At 45.8% G+C, this 17,404-nt stretch overlaps 1 protein-coding gene across 3 annotated transcripts in view; it reads left to right on the top strand.

Moving 5' to 3' along the window:
- Positions 1–4,844: 4,844 nt before the first annotated feature.
- The window catches only part of Arhgef4 (Rho guanine nucleotide exchange factor 4), an 84,493-nt gene continuing 71,933 nt past the window's right edge, over positions 4,845–17,404 (top strand). For all 3 annotated transcript variants that reach the window (XR_007210818.1, XM_048345686.1, XM_048345685.1), the window contains exon 1: positions 4,845–5,837. Coding sequence is in view for 2 of the 3 variants with exons in the window: in XM_048345686.1 (XP_048201643.1) it covers positions 5,435–5,837 (403 nt within the window). In the remaining variant the exon portion in view is untranslated. The remainder of the gene's footprint in view (positions 5,838–17,404) is intronic.

Raw genomic sequence — 17,404 nt, 5'->3', positions numbered from 1 at the left:
TTTCCATTTAGTTCTTAATAAATTCTACATTTTATTATCTTTTCGTCTGTATGTGTGCCAGTCCTAGGGCTTGAATTCAGGGCCAAGGTGTTGTCCCTGAGCTCTCTTGCTCAAAGCTTGTGCTACCACTTCAGCCACAGCTCCATTTCTGGGTTTTGGTGGTTAATTGTGTTAGCATTTCCCTAGCCTCAGGTCCTCAACTCTTCCCACTAGCCCCCAGATCTACCCATACCTAATGAGCCACTCCTACTCACTACCTACCTACTTCCCCTTTACCACCAGAGAGAGAAGCTGCCACCTGGATAAGGTGAAGATGCCATGTAGCCCCCTCTCCTATGGGAGCTATGGCCCCACTAATAAACCTCCTTATGAACCTTTTCCCTTCTGTGATTATCTCCGCATGGTCCCCTGGGATGGCAGGGACATATCCTTTCAAATTGGAGATAAGCATCTCAGAGGTTTTCCTGCCCAGACTAGCTTCAACCCATAATTCTCAGTCTCCTGAGTAGCTAAGATTACCGGTGTGAGCCATTGGTGCCCAGTAGTTATTCTCTTTTTGAGATTATATTGTCTCCTATTAATCATGATTTCCTTCAGTTCTGGAGGCATGCTTGAATTCTTTTTCTGACAAATGTGAAATCTCATCACTTTCAACATCAGACTTCATTTTCTAATCATGGGTCATACTTTCCCAAACTATGCCTTTTTGGTTGGAAACTGGACATTTTAGAGAGCATGTTATAGCTGCTCTGAACACCACTGTCTTGTAAGTCTTGCTATTGTTACTTGGTGCTTAGTAACTGGGTGAATTATTTTAGTGGCATTTCCCTTCTCACAGTGTGAACCTCTGATATTCAGCTCTAGTGTCCCCACAGTCACCAGTGATGACAGTAGCTGTGCTTGGGCTCTTCTCCTTTCCTGACTAAACCCAATTATTAAACTTTACTAGTCAGCATTTGATTGCTCTATTTTCAATATTGTTTGCTTACATTGCTCTACAAACTGAGCCAACCAAATTCTGTTTCATTTCAAAAAATAAATTTCTGTCTGTTTGTTTTTATAGTACAAAGGTTTAGGATCTTGTGTTTCCTAGGCAGGGGCTTGAACACTTGAGCCAGAAGCCAGTGTTTATAGTTTGTCTGACCCCAATAGGGCTCATCTCTCTCATATAAATTACTGAGTTTACTCTAGGCTGGTTCTTCATTAGATCCAAGGGGATCTCCTTCCAGTTCCCTGTTCCAGCTTCCCAGTTCTTGAAAGCACCCTTAGGGTTAAACCTCTCCATCAGTTGTAACAAATAAAGTCAGTTCCTTTCAAGAATAAATTAAGTGCTATGTGTTTTACAGACTTCTTCTCTCAAACAGAATCTTAGAACTCTGGATCTAGGGGTGAGAACACTGAGGGATTCTCAGTAGAGCTTTGGGGAGAAGAGCAGTAGCTGACGTGCCCTGGGCTTGATTCACTTGACCAGGAACCACTCCCAGCCATGATATTTTCAGTGGCCCAAGGGAAGCCCCAGTCTCACAGGACCTAGCTGAAGCAACAGGTAGCTAGGGGTAGGCTGGGAAATGCCAGATCTGCCCCTCCAGGGATCAGAAGCCACTGGCTATGCTGTTCTGGGCTGCAGCATTTCTGAATGGAGTCAGCAGTGGTCCTCATAGGCTGTGAGCAGGGATGAAAGAAGCCATCTTGATTTAATTATCACAGATGCTCACTCTTACTGAACTGTTAGCACCTTATTTGCTGATCACTCTTAGGACCATTCTAAAGGTTTTTAATAGTTGTGTTTTTATTAGTTTTACTGGGGAAATGGGTCACTAGGGTTCCTCTGATTGTCCTGCCCAGAGTTGTCTTCATCTTCCCTATTTTTAAAACATTTTACTCATTTTAGTGAGACTCTGTGAAGAGATAAATCACATGACTATGAATTTGTTATATCTTAATCTAAATCCATTCCTAAATTTCCTCACTGAATCCCCAGCAGCTAGTGTTGTGCATGCACAGTTGGCAAAGATTCTAATAACTGTCCATCGTGAAGTCTCTGGGAGCCCTCAGAATGGGGAGGAAGAGAAGTAATAGTGGTGGTTCAGAACCAGGGTGGCAAGCACTGGAACCAATTCCACACATACTGAGTATGTGCCCTGGCTACTTCAGAGCCCCAATTAGATGTAACTAATGAATAAAAGTCATCATGGTACCTATCAGATGAAGTTGTGGAGACTAAAGTATTTAGTACATAGGAATGCTTCATAAATACCAGCCAATATTTCAGATATTTCCAGGCACTATTACTAATCTATATTGTTTCATTTGGTCCCTACCCCCTACCGCAATCATACAGAAGTAGTTGTCAATATTCCTATTTGATGGTTGCTCCTATTTGACAAAAGATGCATGAAGGTAATATACCGTGCAGGACTGAAACTCAGCTCTCTGATTTTGAGCACTTTCTGTCTTGCACGGTTACCGAAACTGAAGCACGGGATTAGTTAGGAGAGAAACAGAACAGAAGTGCATCTCTAGGCTTAGACAAAGTCCCATTCTGTTATCAGTTTCCATATGTACCTGTTGAATCTCATTTCCTCCTTTTATAGATCACCAAGCCTCAAGAAACACTTATCTTTTTGCATGGAAGTTTCTCATTCATTTTGTCATTGTTATTATACACACTCACATATATACACATACAGCACCTAAATAATTACAGACCCAGCCTGTGTTGCTAAGGTAATCTACCACTACTCTTAACAGTGTCAATGGTGGAGTCTCTAAGCTTTATGAGTATATCAGATACTTTGTGTCACTGTGACCAAATACCTAAGACAAACAACTTATGGAGGAAAGGGTTTCTTTTAGCTCACAGCTTCAGTCCTGGGGTCTATTGATTCTGGGCCTGTGATGGGCAGAACTTTACAAGGGATGAGAGCTCATGGAGAGAGGCTGGTTTCCTTGTGTAGACAGGAAGTGACTAGGGACCAAATATAACCTTATAACCTTCAGAGGCACATCTTGCGACCTCCTTCCTTCAACTACTCTCCCACTAAAGTTTCCAGAACTCTATCTACAAACAATGCCACCATTTGGGGACCAAGTAAGGACCCGTGAACCCGTAGGGGATACTTCATATTCCAAATCCAAGGTTACAGAATCTTCCACAATGGGACAGTAGCTCTTGCTGTACCCCTGTACCTTCTCCCCCATGACCCCTTTTGTTTTGCAACTGGAAGCATTGATTTCACTCTCCATCTTCACTTTAGTCATAGGAAAGATACACAACAAAGATCTTCTTTCTTGATGAAGAAAAATGGGTAATCTCCCCTCCTCAGCAGCTACAGCTAGAACAAAAGACCCAATGTAAATTTACCCAAGTCTTAGGAAGGTCTGAAAGGCAAGTGTACTCAGGAATTACACAGGCTAACCCCATGCACAATACAGTGAACTGGATACATCACCCTTACACCCTCCACTCATTCACAAGGACAGCCCATTCTGTTCAAAGTCCTGACTCCAGAGAACAGGATCTTTCCTCAGCCACCTAGCTAGCCTCCTGTCCAAGCCACACTTACTCCTCCACAGCTGCCTGTGCCAGGTCCTCTGCACATTATGGGGACACTGCAGTGGGTGAGATGTTACTGCCTTCACTGAAGGTGGATAGACATGCGACAGATGAAAAATAAATGATTTCAATAAATGTCCTCTGGCAGCTGTGTAGCAAATTGAAGTTGCCATCCCGGTTTGGCGTGGTGGTGGCAGTGGCAGCTACAACCCTAATATTTATTTTCAGAGGTAAAGTCCAGTGGCCTTGTGGATGGATAGGGAGAGTGGCTCATGCCAACAGGGACCATCTGTTCTGATGCATGTCTTCAAAGGCAGCTGAAAGCACACAGGGGGACCTTCCTGCATTCAAGAAGCAGGAGAGGAAAGAAGAGAGATAGCTGCGGGAAGAGTCCATGCTGAGTCCTGAGAACCCAAAAAGGCACAGAGACCCAGACAAGTAAATTGAGTTGGGGACCTGACCAAGCCTCCCCACACTATCCCCAGTGCCCATCAATAGTACAACACTGCATGCTGTCATGCCCAGCTTGAGTTGCCAGGATAGAAGGAGCAGTATCTGTGAAGCTATGGGATTCCTTATGATGCAATCCTTGGCATGGGGATGGAAACCAGCTACAGGAAATGAACTGGAATGAAGAGATGGAAGGAAAGTGTGCCTTGCCAGCACCACCCTAACCTTAGCTGGGGTGTTGGGCCTCAGCCTGCTCTATGTCATCCTGGTCATCTTTTCCTCACACATCTGCTACTTCACACCAGAAAACAGCTCTATAAGGGCTCACAGGGAAGGTTGGAGGTGTGGCTTAAGAACTCCGAGCAAAAGAAGTGAGACCTTGAGGCCCTGAGTTCAAGCCCCAGTAACGCTCCACGCTCCCCACACACAAACACACAAGAGTGATGGAGACTGGGACAGGGAAAAGAAATGGAGGAGTGAGGTTGGGGAAGCCCAGCAGACCTCTCTTCTCACCAGTCTCAGGCTCCCAGTGAGAAGTGTCCTCCCATTGCTTCCCTCCAGGCTTGTCTTTCAACTCAGTGGGGCAATCTCACCCTCCAGACATTCCCCAAGAACCCGGGAGGGCTCAGGAATGTCGGGGGAAGGGCACCAGGAATGCCCACCCCGCTCCATCTCCAAAAGGAAAGAACCCGTGTGTGACCTCGGACTCCATTTGGAGGTCACGCCCCTCCCGCCGCCCCCCGGTTTTCGCTCTTTCTGGCCACTAACTGGACTTTTCCACCCGCTATAAGACTGCTTAGCTTGGCCCGCGACACTCCGTTCTGCCCACCAGCAGGCCCTTGGCAGAGAGGTTGGGTTAGGGCGCGGTGGTCCCCAGTCACCAAGCGCATGCGGAGAGAGAATGGCAGGCGGGGCTGGGCCCGTGTCCCGGCCTCCCTGCGTGACTACCGGCCTAGGTCGTCCCGGGGGATGAGCGCGCCAGCCCGCGTCCCTGACCAAGCGGCCCGCAACACGCCTGCGGCGGTCTAGTCTGTGAATCCTGACCAAGGAAGCCGCCACTCCATCCGCCACCGCGGCGTCGCCAGCAGTCCTGAGAATGCGTGCGGGCGCGGCCAGACGGGGACCGAAGGCAGCCGGGGCCCCCGCGCGCCGCGCCGCGCCCGCCGCCAGCGCCCCGGGTCTGCGTGCGCGCGTGCGTGAGCGCGAGCCGCCCGGGCCTGCGACCCGCACCGGGGTCGCGGCGGCGGCTCAGCACACCGGGCACCGGCCGGGAGGGAGCGACTGGCGAACGGATGCGCCGCTCCCCGCCGGGTGGGCGCCGACCACTCCCCGAGCCGCGAGCGCCCGGTGGCCGCAGAGGGTGCCCGGCGCCGCGGCCACAGAGCCAGAGCGGGCGGCGACCAGCCGGGAGCCTCTTTGCGGAGCCCCATGATGTCAGCCGGCCCGGACCAGCGACCCAGCGGCGGCAGGGATGGGGTTGAAGACACCGCGGGATCACCCGCCGACGGCGGCGACCACCCCTGCCCCGGCTCCCGCGCCCCTTCTCCCGGCAGCCCGGCCGCGGCGCCTCCGCCCCTGACCCAGCCTTCCACAAGCCTGTGGCTGGAGCTCGGGCCCGCCTGCACTCGGGCTCAGCAGTGCCCCAGCGAGTCGAGTGGGCAGACGAGCTGCGACCTGGGCACTAGCAGCAGCAGCAACAGCACAGAGCTGTCGCCGAGCTCGGACTCCGACAGCAGCGGCGTGGTGTGCGGCGGCCGCTGCGGCGGCGGGGGCATGCGCGGCGCGCTGTCCCGCTCCTGGAGCCTGGAGAGCCTGCGCTCGGCCTCCGCTGGTAAGGGCGCGCCCTCCGCGCCCTCCACGCCCCCCCGCGCCCCCCCCCCGCACCCCTCGCGCCCCAGGTGCCCGTTGTCCCGCGCACCCGCCCGTGACCGACTCTCTTGTCATGTCTTCTCTTCCTCCACATTTGCGGTGTCTCTTGTCCGTCCTGACCTCCTGATTCCTTTTCTTTTCGGGATTGCTTTCTGATTCCTTCCACCGGTCCCTTCAATTCGCTTCTAGCACTGGGCCACCTGTTATGGCCAGGACTGTCAACTAGGAAATTGAGCGCTTGAGGTGAGACTAGCTATGGTCTCTGGGTGTGTTTTTGGGCCCTCTCGGAGCTCTTCCGCCAGGAATGCTTCCGCTGTCTTAACCGTGGCTCCTTGACCTCTCTGATGGGGAAGAGGAGAAACGGTGGGCAGGTGCCCGTGGGCAGGGCTTTGGAACGTGGCTTGGAGGGCGCCTATGCCTGGGCATGGCCTCAGGATGAAGAAGTCCAGGCAGAAGGGGGCCTCAGTCCAGAGGTTCTAGAACAAGAGTAGGGTTTTCCCCAAGGTGAGATTGCTCTGTTGTCTCCTGGTATGCCCCAATGCTACATGGTGGGTATCTCCGGGAAGGAAGCCTTGGTTCTAGGATGAGAAGAAGCTCAGTGGGCTTTTGTGAATCCTTGTTTTGTGCCTTACTGGTTTGTTTTTATTCTGATTTTTGCGAACATTTCCCGGGCATTTTGAGCCCCTCCAGTGGGTACTGTAAAGGAAGACCGATGCTCCCCAGAAATCAGACAGGTCTTAAGGGCATCACTGCCAGAGCAGGCAGTGGAGCCTCTTCCCTTCCCTCCCCTCCCCCCCCCCCAGCCCCAGGGTGGAGCACAGACCACACGGGGAGGAGTAAAAGCAAAATTGCTATTGTAAAGTATTGTGAACCGGTTGAGAGGCAGATCCTGAGTTTGGGCTTCACTTTGTAGTCAGTGGGTATGGAAGAGGGAGGCAAAGGTCATGTGGACCAATGTGCCCCGGGCTCCATGACTCCTGTATGCACTGTCCAGTCAGACACATGGAATTCATAAACTTGAGCAGTCAAACTCAACATGGGTGTCTTCTCCCATGAAAAAGTGTGTTATCGTTCTGCAGCTGTGATCTCCTCTCATCCCTTGGGAACTTCCTTAAAAACCCATCCCTCCTATTGGGTGTTTCACTTGAACTCATTTTGAAAAAGCCAAGCTAGACAATAAATACCCAAGTGTGGTTTTAAATGAACTTGTCTTTGTCCTTCCTTACTTCAGGAGTTGGAAGGTGTGCTTGCTCTCCCACCTCTAGAACTATGAACCTCACCCAGATTATCTCAATGAAGTGACTTCTAGTCCTCCGTGACTCTCTTCTCTTTCAATTTCTGTCTTAGGACATTGACATGAGTGAGAAGGAGATGAAATACACTTGCGTTTATTAGGCAGCCCTGAGACTCAGGGACTCCTCAGGCAATACTAGGGTGCTGAGGCAGCCTAGACTAGCTTAAAAGATAACAGACCTCTGCATGAAGGTTTAGGGAAGAGAAAAGTAAAAAGATGATATCCTGTGACTATATCAAGAGACTCAAATCTGCCCCTAGTGAGATAGGGTGTAAAGCTCCTTGATTTTGTGACATTGATTTGAAAGCAGAAACAAATACCACTCCCCTCACAGGACACAGGGCTACTCAAGATGTTTTCAGGTATATATTTAAGACATTTAAGTATTTTGAATGGGTTTTAGGTATTTGGGTATTCTAGGTAGGAGTGTTGGGCAGATTCCAGCCACCGAGTCTTAGGGGGCATTTCAAGGTACCTCTTCATTCTTTTTACCCACACCCTTCCCTGTACCCCTACTTCTGGTAGTCTGGTTGGTAGGACCCATATAAGCAGTGATCAGTACTCAGTGTGTGAAGAGATAACCTCCATAGACTCCATAGTGCTGTGAGAATCTTTGAAGCCACCCATCTTCCTCCACTGGATTCTGTGCAGACTTGACCCTGTCCCAGAAGACAGCCATAAAACACACTGAGCGAACTCTTGTTCTTTTTGTGATACTACTGGCTATTTGCTTTCCTCAGTGGGAAACAGAAAATATTCAGTACAATCATTTTCTTTGGATTTGTGGTTTAGAAGAGGAGGTCTAGTTGGAAAAGGATGCTACAAAGGAGACCTTGATTTCAAGAGGAATGGGGAAAATACAGTATTTAAGCAATTTCTATGTTTTCTGGCACAGACTTCCTGGAATTCTAAATTAAAAACAGAGTCAGAGGGAGGTAATGACCTCCCAAGGCCTAAATGAGGTGACTTGATGGGGTGTGTCTGTCTAGTGAGGCGAGGCCACATGCTGGTCCAGGTGACACATGGTAATGGGGTTCTGCTATTCATGTACTCACCATTGCTCATGCCCAGATTGGAGTTTGCTAGGTCCCCACTGGCAAAACAAGGAAATTAAAATCATGAACTCTAAAACCGGTGATTCTGGTCACAAGTATTGATTTGGGCTGGGCAGTCCCCAGTGAGCTACCATTTGTTGTTTTGTTTTGCTGTTTGGTCTTGGACTCATTGACAAGGTATGTGTGTTTGATTGGGCTGTGTTTATCTCTTAAGACTAAGAATTACCAGGAAGGGATCCTTAGCAAAAGTTAGTTACTATTTTGTTATTTTTGTGGTGGAGCCTGTTACTAAACATTTTTTAAGAATTCCCAGCAAGGTTCTTTCAAGAGGCCTGTAGGCAGGACTGTAACTACTCACAGAGCCCAGCACTCACAGGGAAGCCAGGTAGAACCTAGGTGTAGCTGTTTCCCAAAGGCTTGAAATGTCCAGTGCTGGCAATTTCCACTGAGGTGTCACTCCACTGTGGAAATTTTCCTGAGAAGCAGACTCCAAAAAGATAATAGAGTTGACAGAGTGGGAATTCCATGCGACATCCCCTCACCCCGGCTTTTTCTTTGACTGTTCTCTCCTGTTGGCCCCATAGCCTCCCTCGGCTGTCAGTCAGCTGAGGCCATTTGACTGGTCGGGATGTGTCATCTGATGAGCTTAGTTCTCTATCAGGCTTATTGGGCTGGTGGTTTTCATGCCTGTGGCTTTGCATGGCCAGTGTTGTATGATTTCTTCTCTAGAGAAAACCATGCTGCCCTAACCTCCCTCTGTACACCTCAGCACCATGTGTTTGCTCAGCAGGGTACCAGGACTACAAGAAGCCTGTCTCTTACACTCAGACACTTACTTAATACTTGCTCCAGGCCCAGTATCTAGGCTCTAGAGATGATTCAAATAATGTTTACATCTTTAAATAAATCCTAGCACTCCAGAGATAGAGTAAGAGAATTAAAAATTCAGGGCCAGTGTAGGATACATAATGAGAACCTGTCTCTAACAAACAAAGCAAAAACCCAAAGAAATCCCAGCACAGAGAAAGATAGGCCACCAAGATCCCATACCACAGAGTAATGGCCCACATCTGTACTCTTAGCTACTTAGGAAATGGACATGGGGAAGATCACAGTTTGAGGCCAGACTAAGCCAAAAAGTTTACAAGTCTCCATCTTAACCAATAGGAGGATGTGGTAGTACGTACCTGGCATTCTAGTTTCAAGGATAGTTTCATATGTAAATAGATGGATAGTGCCTTCCAAGCAAGGACTCATCATAGCTGGAGACTTGTCTCAGTGGTAGAGCACCTGCCTAGCAAGTGGAAGGCTCTGAGTAAAGTCCTAGCACCACTTAACAAATGGTGTGGTGGAGTGCTCAAGCTACACTCATTGATAATTTCCACGTAAGACTCATAGGTCTCAACAGTGCTGGGACACCTGTAGTTCCCTGATACTACAGAGAAAGGATGTAGCTTGAAATCAGCAGAGAGAAAATGCACCCAGGGGAGGGTCCATGAGAGACCAAACCTAAACTTCCAGGCATCCCTTCCCTGGGAATCACATTGACATACTTCATTTGTGAGCAATGTCTGGGACATTGCAGCCTAGAGAAATACCCTAGCTTGTATGGGCAGGGGTTTTAGGTATCTGCTCTGCTGGCATGTAGCACCCTCATCTCCAGCCCTCCTCAGCTCAGACTGATACAGAGCTGCTCAAAACTTACTCCACAAACCATATTGTTAGTATAGGCTGTGTGGCCTGACCTACAAGCCCAAGCCTAAGCCTACAAAACACTGTTATCAGGCAGGATTGTTTAAGGGCTCCAAAGCTTTCTCCCAGGAGTTGACCAAGGGCCAGGTCTTTGTTTGGAATGTATAGGGTTTGAAAATCACCTAGACTTGGCTGTTGTTGTGGGAGGTCCTAGTGGGGGGGGGGGGAGTTGGTAGTCCAGTTCACCCTTTGGCCAAACGAGGCATTGCCCAAAGCTTAGTGGTGGTGAGGAGTAGAAAATGCTTCCAGGCTGGGTATCTGTGGCTTACTCTTAGAATCACAGCTAGCCAGGAAGCTGAGATCTGAGGGTATCAGTTCAAAGCCATCATGGGCAAACAATCTGAGAGACTCCTATCTCCCATTAACTAGCAAAATGATGGAGGCAAAGGTGTGGCTCAAGTGGTAGAGAGCCAGCCTGGAGTGAAAAAGCTCAAAAAATATAAGCACAACAGTGCTTCCAGAAGAGAGGAGCAACACACACATGCAGAAGAATGTGTGAAGGAGGGCTGGGAATATGGCCTAGTGGTAAAAGTGCTCGCCTCATATACATGAAGTCTTAGGTTCGATTCCTCAGCATCACATATATAGAAAAAGCCGGAAGTGGCACTGTGGCTCAAGTGGTAGAGTGCTAGCCTTGAGCAGAAAGAAGCCAGGGACAGTGCTCAGGCCCTGAGTCCAAGACTGGCAAAAAAAAAAAAAAAAAAAAAAAGAATGTGTGAAGGAAGGGATCTGGGCGCTGGTGTGCCTATGCTGGGTACCTACAAGGCCTTCAGTGTGCACCCATTGTCATGAAGAAATGGTGATACTGCAAACAGGAAACCCCATGCTTAGAAATGGGGCTAACCTGTGGCAAGGCACAGAAGTTAATGTAAACACATGACTTGCTCGCTCACTCTCCTTTCTTTATATCCATTTATTTGTGGAGCTATATACAACGAAAGTCACTTTTTGTATGTGTATGTACCAGTACTGGGTCTTGAACTCAGAGCCTCTCACTTGCTTTTTCATTTCAAGGCTGTTTTTCTCACGTGTCTCAAGGCTGGTGTTCTATCACTTGAGCCACAGCTTCACTTCTGGGTTTTTGGTGTTTAATTGGAGATAAGAGTCTCATAGGCTTTTCTGCCTGGGTTGGCTTTGAACTGTAATATTAGGATCTCAGCGAAGTAGTGAAGATTACAGGTATGAGCTATCAGTGTCCAGCAACAGGCACTTTTTCACAGTACTGGTCTAAAAGTTTTGACAAACAGATGCAGTTTGGTAAACACTACCATCATCAAATGACCAAAAGTATTTCTCATTTCTGAAGCTGAGTGCTACACTTGTGTGTAAACACATCCCCACCCACAACCCCTCCTTAGTCCGCTTCCCATCCCTGTGGATTCGTCTCCTCCAAAGTGCCAGAGAAACGAAATCCTACTGGTCAACATGCATTGTACTCATAAACTGACATGTTAAAATAGAAACCCCACGGCTCACATTTTTGTACAACTCCAGTGCTCAAAGATAACTTTAAAAATTAAAGAAAACAAAAGGCACCCTGAACTGCTTCCTGGTGGTAGCTGGTCTGGCCAGCAGCAGAGTGGTCCAGGACCAGCAAAACACTCCTACTGCACATCAGAGGCAGGGAGGGCCTGCAGGGAAGGCCTGCTTCCTTTCCATGTCATAAGAGGCTGAACTAGAGGCTCTGCAATCAATGAAAGTAAACATTTGGGGCTCTGGAGTAAAAATCCTTGGCATGGCCACACCTGCTGTGTACAAGCTTTGCTTGCCTTTGGGTCCTCATTTGTAAAAGGGAGGACTAAAAAGCACCTTCCAGCTATGCTTGCCCTGGCTCAGGCTTGCAATCCCAGTGACTCTCTAGAGGCCCAGATTGAGAAAGTCAAAGCCAAAAATGTGTACAAAGTTTGCAATATCCCATGACAAACAGTATCTGGGTGTGGTGGTCCGTGCCTATCACCTCAGCTACAAAGAGAACATATATGACAGACCCTAGAGAAAACGAAATATAGCAAGATGGGCTGGGGATGTGGCTTTAATAGTATAGCACCTGCCAGCAAGCAGGAGGCCAGAGTTCAAACCCCAATACTACCAAGAAAGAAAGGAAATAAGGCTTTTCTCTTAGAATTGCTGCAGAGTTTCAAAAAGAAATGTCCATAAGGTGTTCACCAAATGTTAGTGGGCCTGGGGAGGTAGTTCAGTGATGGAGCAGTTGTCTAGTACCTACTAGACCCTGGGCTCAGCCTTAAGCACCAAAAAAACAAAAACAAAAACAAAAAAAAAAAACAAAAAGAGAAAGAAACAGAAGAAAGAAAAGAAAAGACCAACAAAAAGAAAGAAAGATAATCCTGTTAACTATTGCCTTTTCAGTCTGACCTCTTTCACCTAGCAAGTGGGATGCAAGGCTCAGCACATTGTCACATGTACCAGTAGTTTTTCTCTTCCTTTTAATTGCTAAATAGTATTCCATTAAAGGACTGTATCACAGTTTGTTTACTTGTTCACTGGTTGTTTCTAGTTTGGGGCTGTTGCAAATGCAGTGGCTATGAACATTAGTGTATAAACTGTATATGGATGTAAGTTTTCACTCCTCCCAAGGAGAAACCTTCCTGGGTTACATGGCTAAACATGGATTCATAGAAGAGGCCGCCAAACTCCTTTCCAAGGCAGCCAAGTATGGCAGTTCCTGTGACCCACGTTGATGCAGTTCCTGTGATCTTTGTTCATCCAGTTCCCATGACCTGTATTCATGCAGTTCCTGTGATCTGTGTTCATGCAGTTCCCGTGACCTGTGTTCATGTACATTCAGTAGTGATGGCTTTATAAGCCAATCTGTTGGATATGTGATATGTCATTTGGCTTGATTTTGCATTTCCTTTATAACGACTGGCTCAGAGCATCTTGTCACATGACCACTTGCCATCTGAACATCTTCTTTGTCAACGTTTCCAAATCTTCACAATTTTAATTTCTTTCCTTTTTTTTTTTTCCTTTTGTGAGGACACTACTTGAGTTTGAATTGTGGGCCATGTATTTGCTAGGCAGACACTCTGCCACGCAGACCGTGTCCCCAAACCTTTATGCTTTTAGTTATTTTTCAATATTATGCCCAGGGTCAGCTTTCACTTGGATCCTTCTACCTATGCCCCCTGCCTACCTAGGATTACAGGTGAGTACCACCATGCGCAGATTATTTGTTGAAGTGGGGGCCTTGCTAACTTTTTGCCCAGAATAGTCTTAAACTACAGTCATCACCTCTTGAATAGCTTAAGTTCATAGGCTTGAGTTAGCATGCTGGGCAGATTATTTTCTGATAGCAACATTTTTGAGAATCCTTTGTGCATTGTGAGTACAAGTACTTTTTCCAGATACATGATTTGAACTATTTTCTATAGTGTACCTTAGATTTTACTACTCCAACCATGTCTTTTGTAGAAAAAAGTTTGTAATTTTTATCAAAATCCAACTTGCCATTTTCCTTTTATGAAACATACTTTTGAATTGTATTTTGGAACCCATTACTTAACCTGAAGTCACTGAGTTTCTGCTCTGTTTTCTCCCATAAATTTTTAGTGTCATGTTTTAAACTTGGATATGATCTATTTTTAATTTCTATAAGGTTTGGTGTAAGATCAATTTGGGGAGGTTTTTTTTTTGGCACAATTCTAGTTGTGCCATACCATTTGTTTAAAAACAAAACTGTCCTTTCTCCATTTGTTGCCCTTATATCTTTCTTTAAAAACAAACAAAAAAACAGCAATAACTTTATTTGGCCAGGTGTGTTGGTGCAAGCCCATAATCCTAGATACTTGAAAGACAGACACCAGGGGATCGAGGCTGAGGCCAGTCTGCACATAAAAGCTCACAAACTTCCATTTCAACCAGTGGCTGACACCGTGGTGTATCCCTGTCATCCTCAGAGACACTGGGACTCACACAGAGTAAGATCACAGTCCAAGCCAGCTGCGACATAATGTGAGGCCCTACTTTAGAAATAAATGTGCAAAACAGGGCTAGAAAGGGCTGAAGTAATAGGATACCTGCTTAGCAATTGCAAGACCCTGAGTTCAATTCCCACGAACACACACACACACACACACACACACACACACACACACACACACACCCCTTCACATAAAATAAGTTATATGAGTCATTCAATATGTTCCTTGTGAGTATTGCTTGTTATGTTTATTTTACCTTTCCATGTATAAACAACTTTTCAGTAGTTATACAGTAACCTCAAGTGGTTTTAAAATGGACTAGGTAGAATCTGTGGAGGAACATGGGAAGATTAAATGTTAATGGCACACATTTGAGGCTGGAAACCAAGCCCAAACTCCCCAGCCCATTGTTGCAAAGGATACAGTGCCTGTAGATTTCTGTGGACTCCTCTCCAGTGTCCAAAATAACCTGAAACCCTGGGCCTGTCAGGAAATGACTTCCTCTATTTCCTCATCAATCTGTAATACTAAGGACTCTGTGAGGCAGATACTAGGTCAGTTTTTTAAGAGAGATTTGTAAAGGTCAGCTCCATAGAGTTAGCCCTAGCCCCTTAAAAGGTCATCTTTATTTTACTTATGTATTTTAGGATGTTAGTATTTGGTCTTGAGTTCTCAGGGGCTCATACTAACTCAGCTTGCTTGATGATGGCTTTACTCTACTAAATTAGCTATTCCCTAGTCCCACATTTTGTGATAGTATCTCAAAGACTGTGCCTGGGATGGCTTTGAACCAAGATCCTCTAGATCTCAGCCTCCTAATAGTTAGGCCTGTACAAAGCCACCAGTGCCTGGCTTCGTATTTAATGAAATAATAGAATACCATTCTGGAATACAGCATACAGGCTTGCAGAGCCAGTGTTTCAATAGCTACCCTGTTAACAAGGAGGACAGAGTCTTATCTAACCTATAACTTTACTTCATGAAAATAAGAATAATTATCAAGAGTTGTATAGGAGTTGAGTTGGGAGAATATGTACCACATTTTTTAATGTGTCATTTTAAGTTTACAAAAGTATCCTCTACTACATGCCTATTTGTGGGTAAAGGATAACTTAAAAGGGAACTCTTTAAATGCCAGAATATAATACATTAAAGTATAATGTTTCCATAAAAACCACAAGCATTCATCCTAAGCTCTTTGTTTTAGTGCTCAGGTCTAACTTAGGTTCAGTCTTGTGAGTCTGTGCATTTCTCTACTAGAAATCCAGACTTAGAGCCACCATGGTCACAAAGAAGCTGATGTGTGATCTGCAGCCTGCCCTGGAAGTGCTGGTGTGGTTCTTCCATGGAGCTCTGAGACCGTCTTCCCTACCTACAGTTAGCCACTCTGCTGGCAACTGAAGCATCAGAAGAAAGCAAACCCAAAACCAAAATTATTTTGCAAGCTACCTATAAGGGAGAAATGGCTGCAACTAGCTCCTTACTGATCGTGTTCAAAGGTGAAAGATCTCATGAGAAGACATGGTAGAAACAGTACACTGCCAGAAACTTCATTATTTCTGCAGTATATCAACAACAATGTTCAGATAAGACAAACACAGTTATTAACTTGTGCTCAAAAGAGAATGTTATCTAATTTATAGCAGTTGATGAAAATAATCTTCAAATGCAACATATAATTATCATGACTAAATTGTATCAGGAATCAGGTATATGGTTAGAATACACCAAAATTGTGTCAAGAATAACTATGAAGGGGCTGGGAATATGGCCTAGTGGCAAGAGTGCCTGCCTCGTATAGATGAGGCCCTAGGTTCGATTCCCCAGCACCACATATACAGAAAACGGCCAGAAGTGGCGCTGTGGCTTAAGTGGCAGAGTGCTAGCTTTGAGCAAAAAGAAGCCAGGGACAGTGTTCAGACCCTGAGTCCAAGCCCCAGGACTGGCCAAAAAAAAAAGAATAACTATGAAGAAGGGCTAGGCAGGGTGGCTCATGCCTGTCTTTCCAGCTAATCATGAAGCAAAGACTAGGCAAAAACAGAAAAAAAAAAAAACAAAACAGAAAAATCTCTTTTAAAAAATAACTACAGTAAAAAGGCTGGGAATATGGCTAAGTAGTTGGATGCAGTTCTACCAGTCATTTCAATAATAATAACTATAAAGAGACTCAGTATGTCCAGAGTGAGGCCTGAGCATCTATATATCAGTAAATGTCCACAAGTAAGTGATGTGAACTCCTCATTTAAAACTGCCAGCCTGTAAGTAATAAGGTGCAAGTTAAATAAACCTGTAGTCCAATATCACTTTGAAAACAAATGAGGTCATTACTGACAGTACTGCGTTGTTTGTTGTCCAACACAGCCAAAAGAGCACTCAGAACTCTAAAAACGCATCACAGATGACCGGCATTGGCATTCTGCCAGGAAATGTGCAGCGGTCATGAGCAGTTTCTGAAATACTTACATTAACATTTACCCATCAACCCAGAGAAAGACGCCTGCTTCTACTCCTGTGGCAGCTCTTCCCATTGAACTCATCACAGCAAATAACCTCAGTGTGCTCTAGCACTTGTCTTTTTTATAAGGCAGAAGAACAAATGCTTTATTATTTCCCAGGGGCTTTCTGGGAAGTCACAAAGACGACTTTAGCTGCAAATGTTACCACTTAGTGTTTGATCTTGGACAGGCAAAATGTCAAATGCTGGGAGACTTAAATACTGATCTAGGTAGGATCATAGGCCACTAAGACTACTTGGCTACCCACTCAACCAAAATGATAATAAACTATTCTAGATAAACGTAATTGTTAATGTAAATTAGCATGATTGTAAAGAACCTTGGCTCTTTCCTAAGCTGTTTTGGGGGATGTTTTTGTTTGGCTGTTGTTCTGGGCTTTTTTTGTGGGGGGGGGGGGGTAGTGGACCAAAGATGTAACAAGTAATTATAAATAAAGCATGGGAAATTATTCTAATAAATCAACTAATTTCTGCCCTCTGAGCAGATTTCCCAGAAGGCAGCAGATAACCTTTTACAACCTCTGCTTCAGAATAACCAATAATCCAAGAAAAGTTTTCCATCTTATAAGCAACCAATGTTTTTCATCTTGCACTAGTGTAGTATTTGATACAAAAACTTTTCTTCAAAAATGTTAAAAAAAAAAAAGATGGGGGGTGGGGCTGGGAATGTGATCTCATGGTAGAGTGCTTGCCTAGCCTACATGAAGTCTTGAGTTTGGTTACTCAGCACCACATACACAGAAAAAGCCAGAAGTGGCTCAAGAGGTAGAGTGTTAGCCTTGAGCAAAAAGAAGCCAAGGACAGTGCCCAGGCCCTGAATCCCAAGCCCCAGGACTAGCAAAAAAAAAAAAAAAAAAAAAAAGAGCTAAAAAACAACAACTCATCAAGCTTTTAGCTTTGAGCATGACAAGTAAAATTCCTTTGAAAAATAAAAACTTTATTTGTGAGTCAGTCTTGTTATGTAGCCCAGGT

Source organism: Perognathus longimembris, chromosome 4, assembly GCF_023159225.1.
Source record: "Perognathus longimembris pacificus isolate PPM17 chromosome 4, ASM2315922v1, whole genome shotgun sequence".
Taxonomy (NCBI): domain Eukaryota; kingdom Metazoa; phylum Chordata; class Mammalia; order Rodentia; family Heteromyidae; genus Perognathus; species Perognathus longimembris.
The sequence above is the reverse complement of the archived record's forward strand: the minus strand, read 5'-3'. Positions and strand labels throughout refer to the sequence as shown.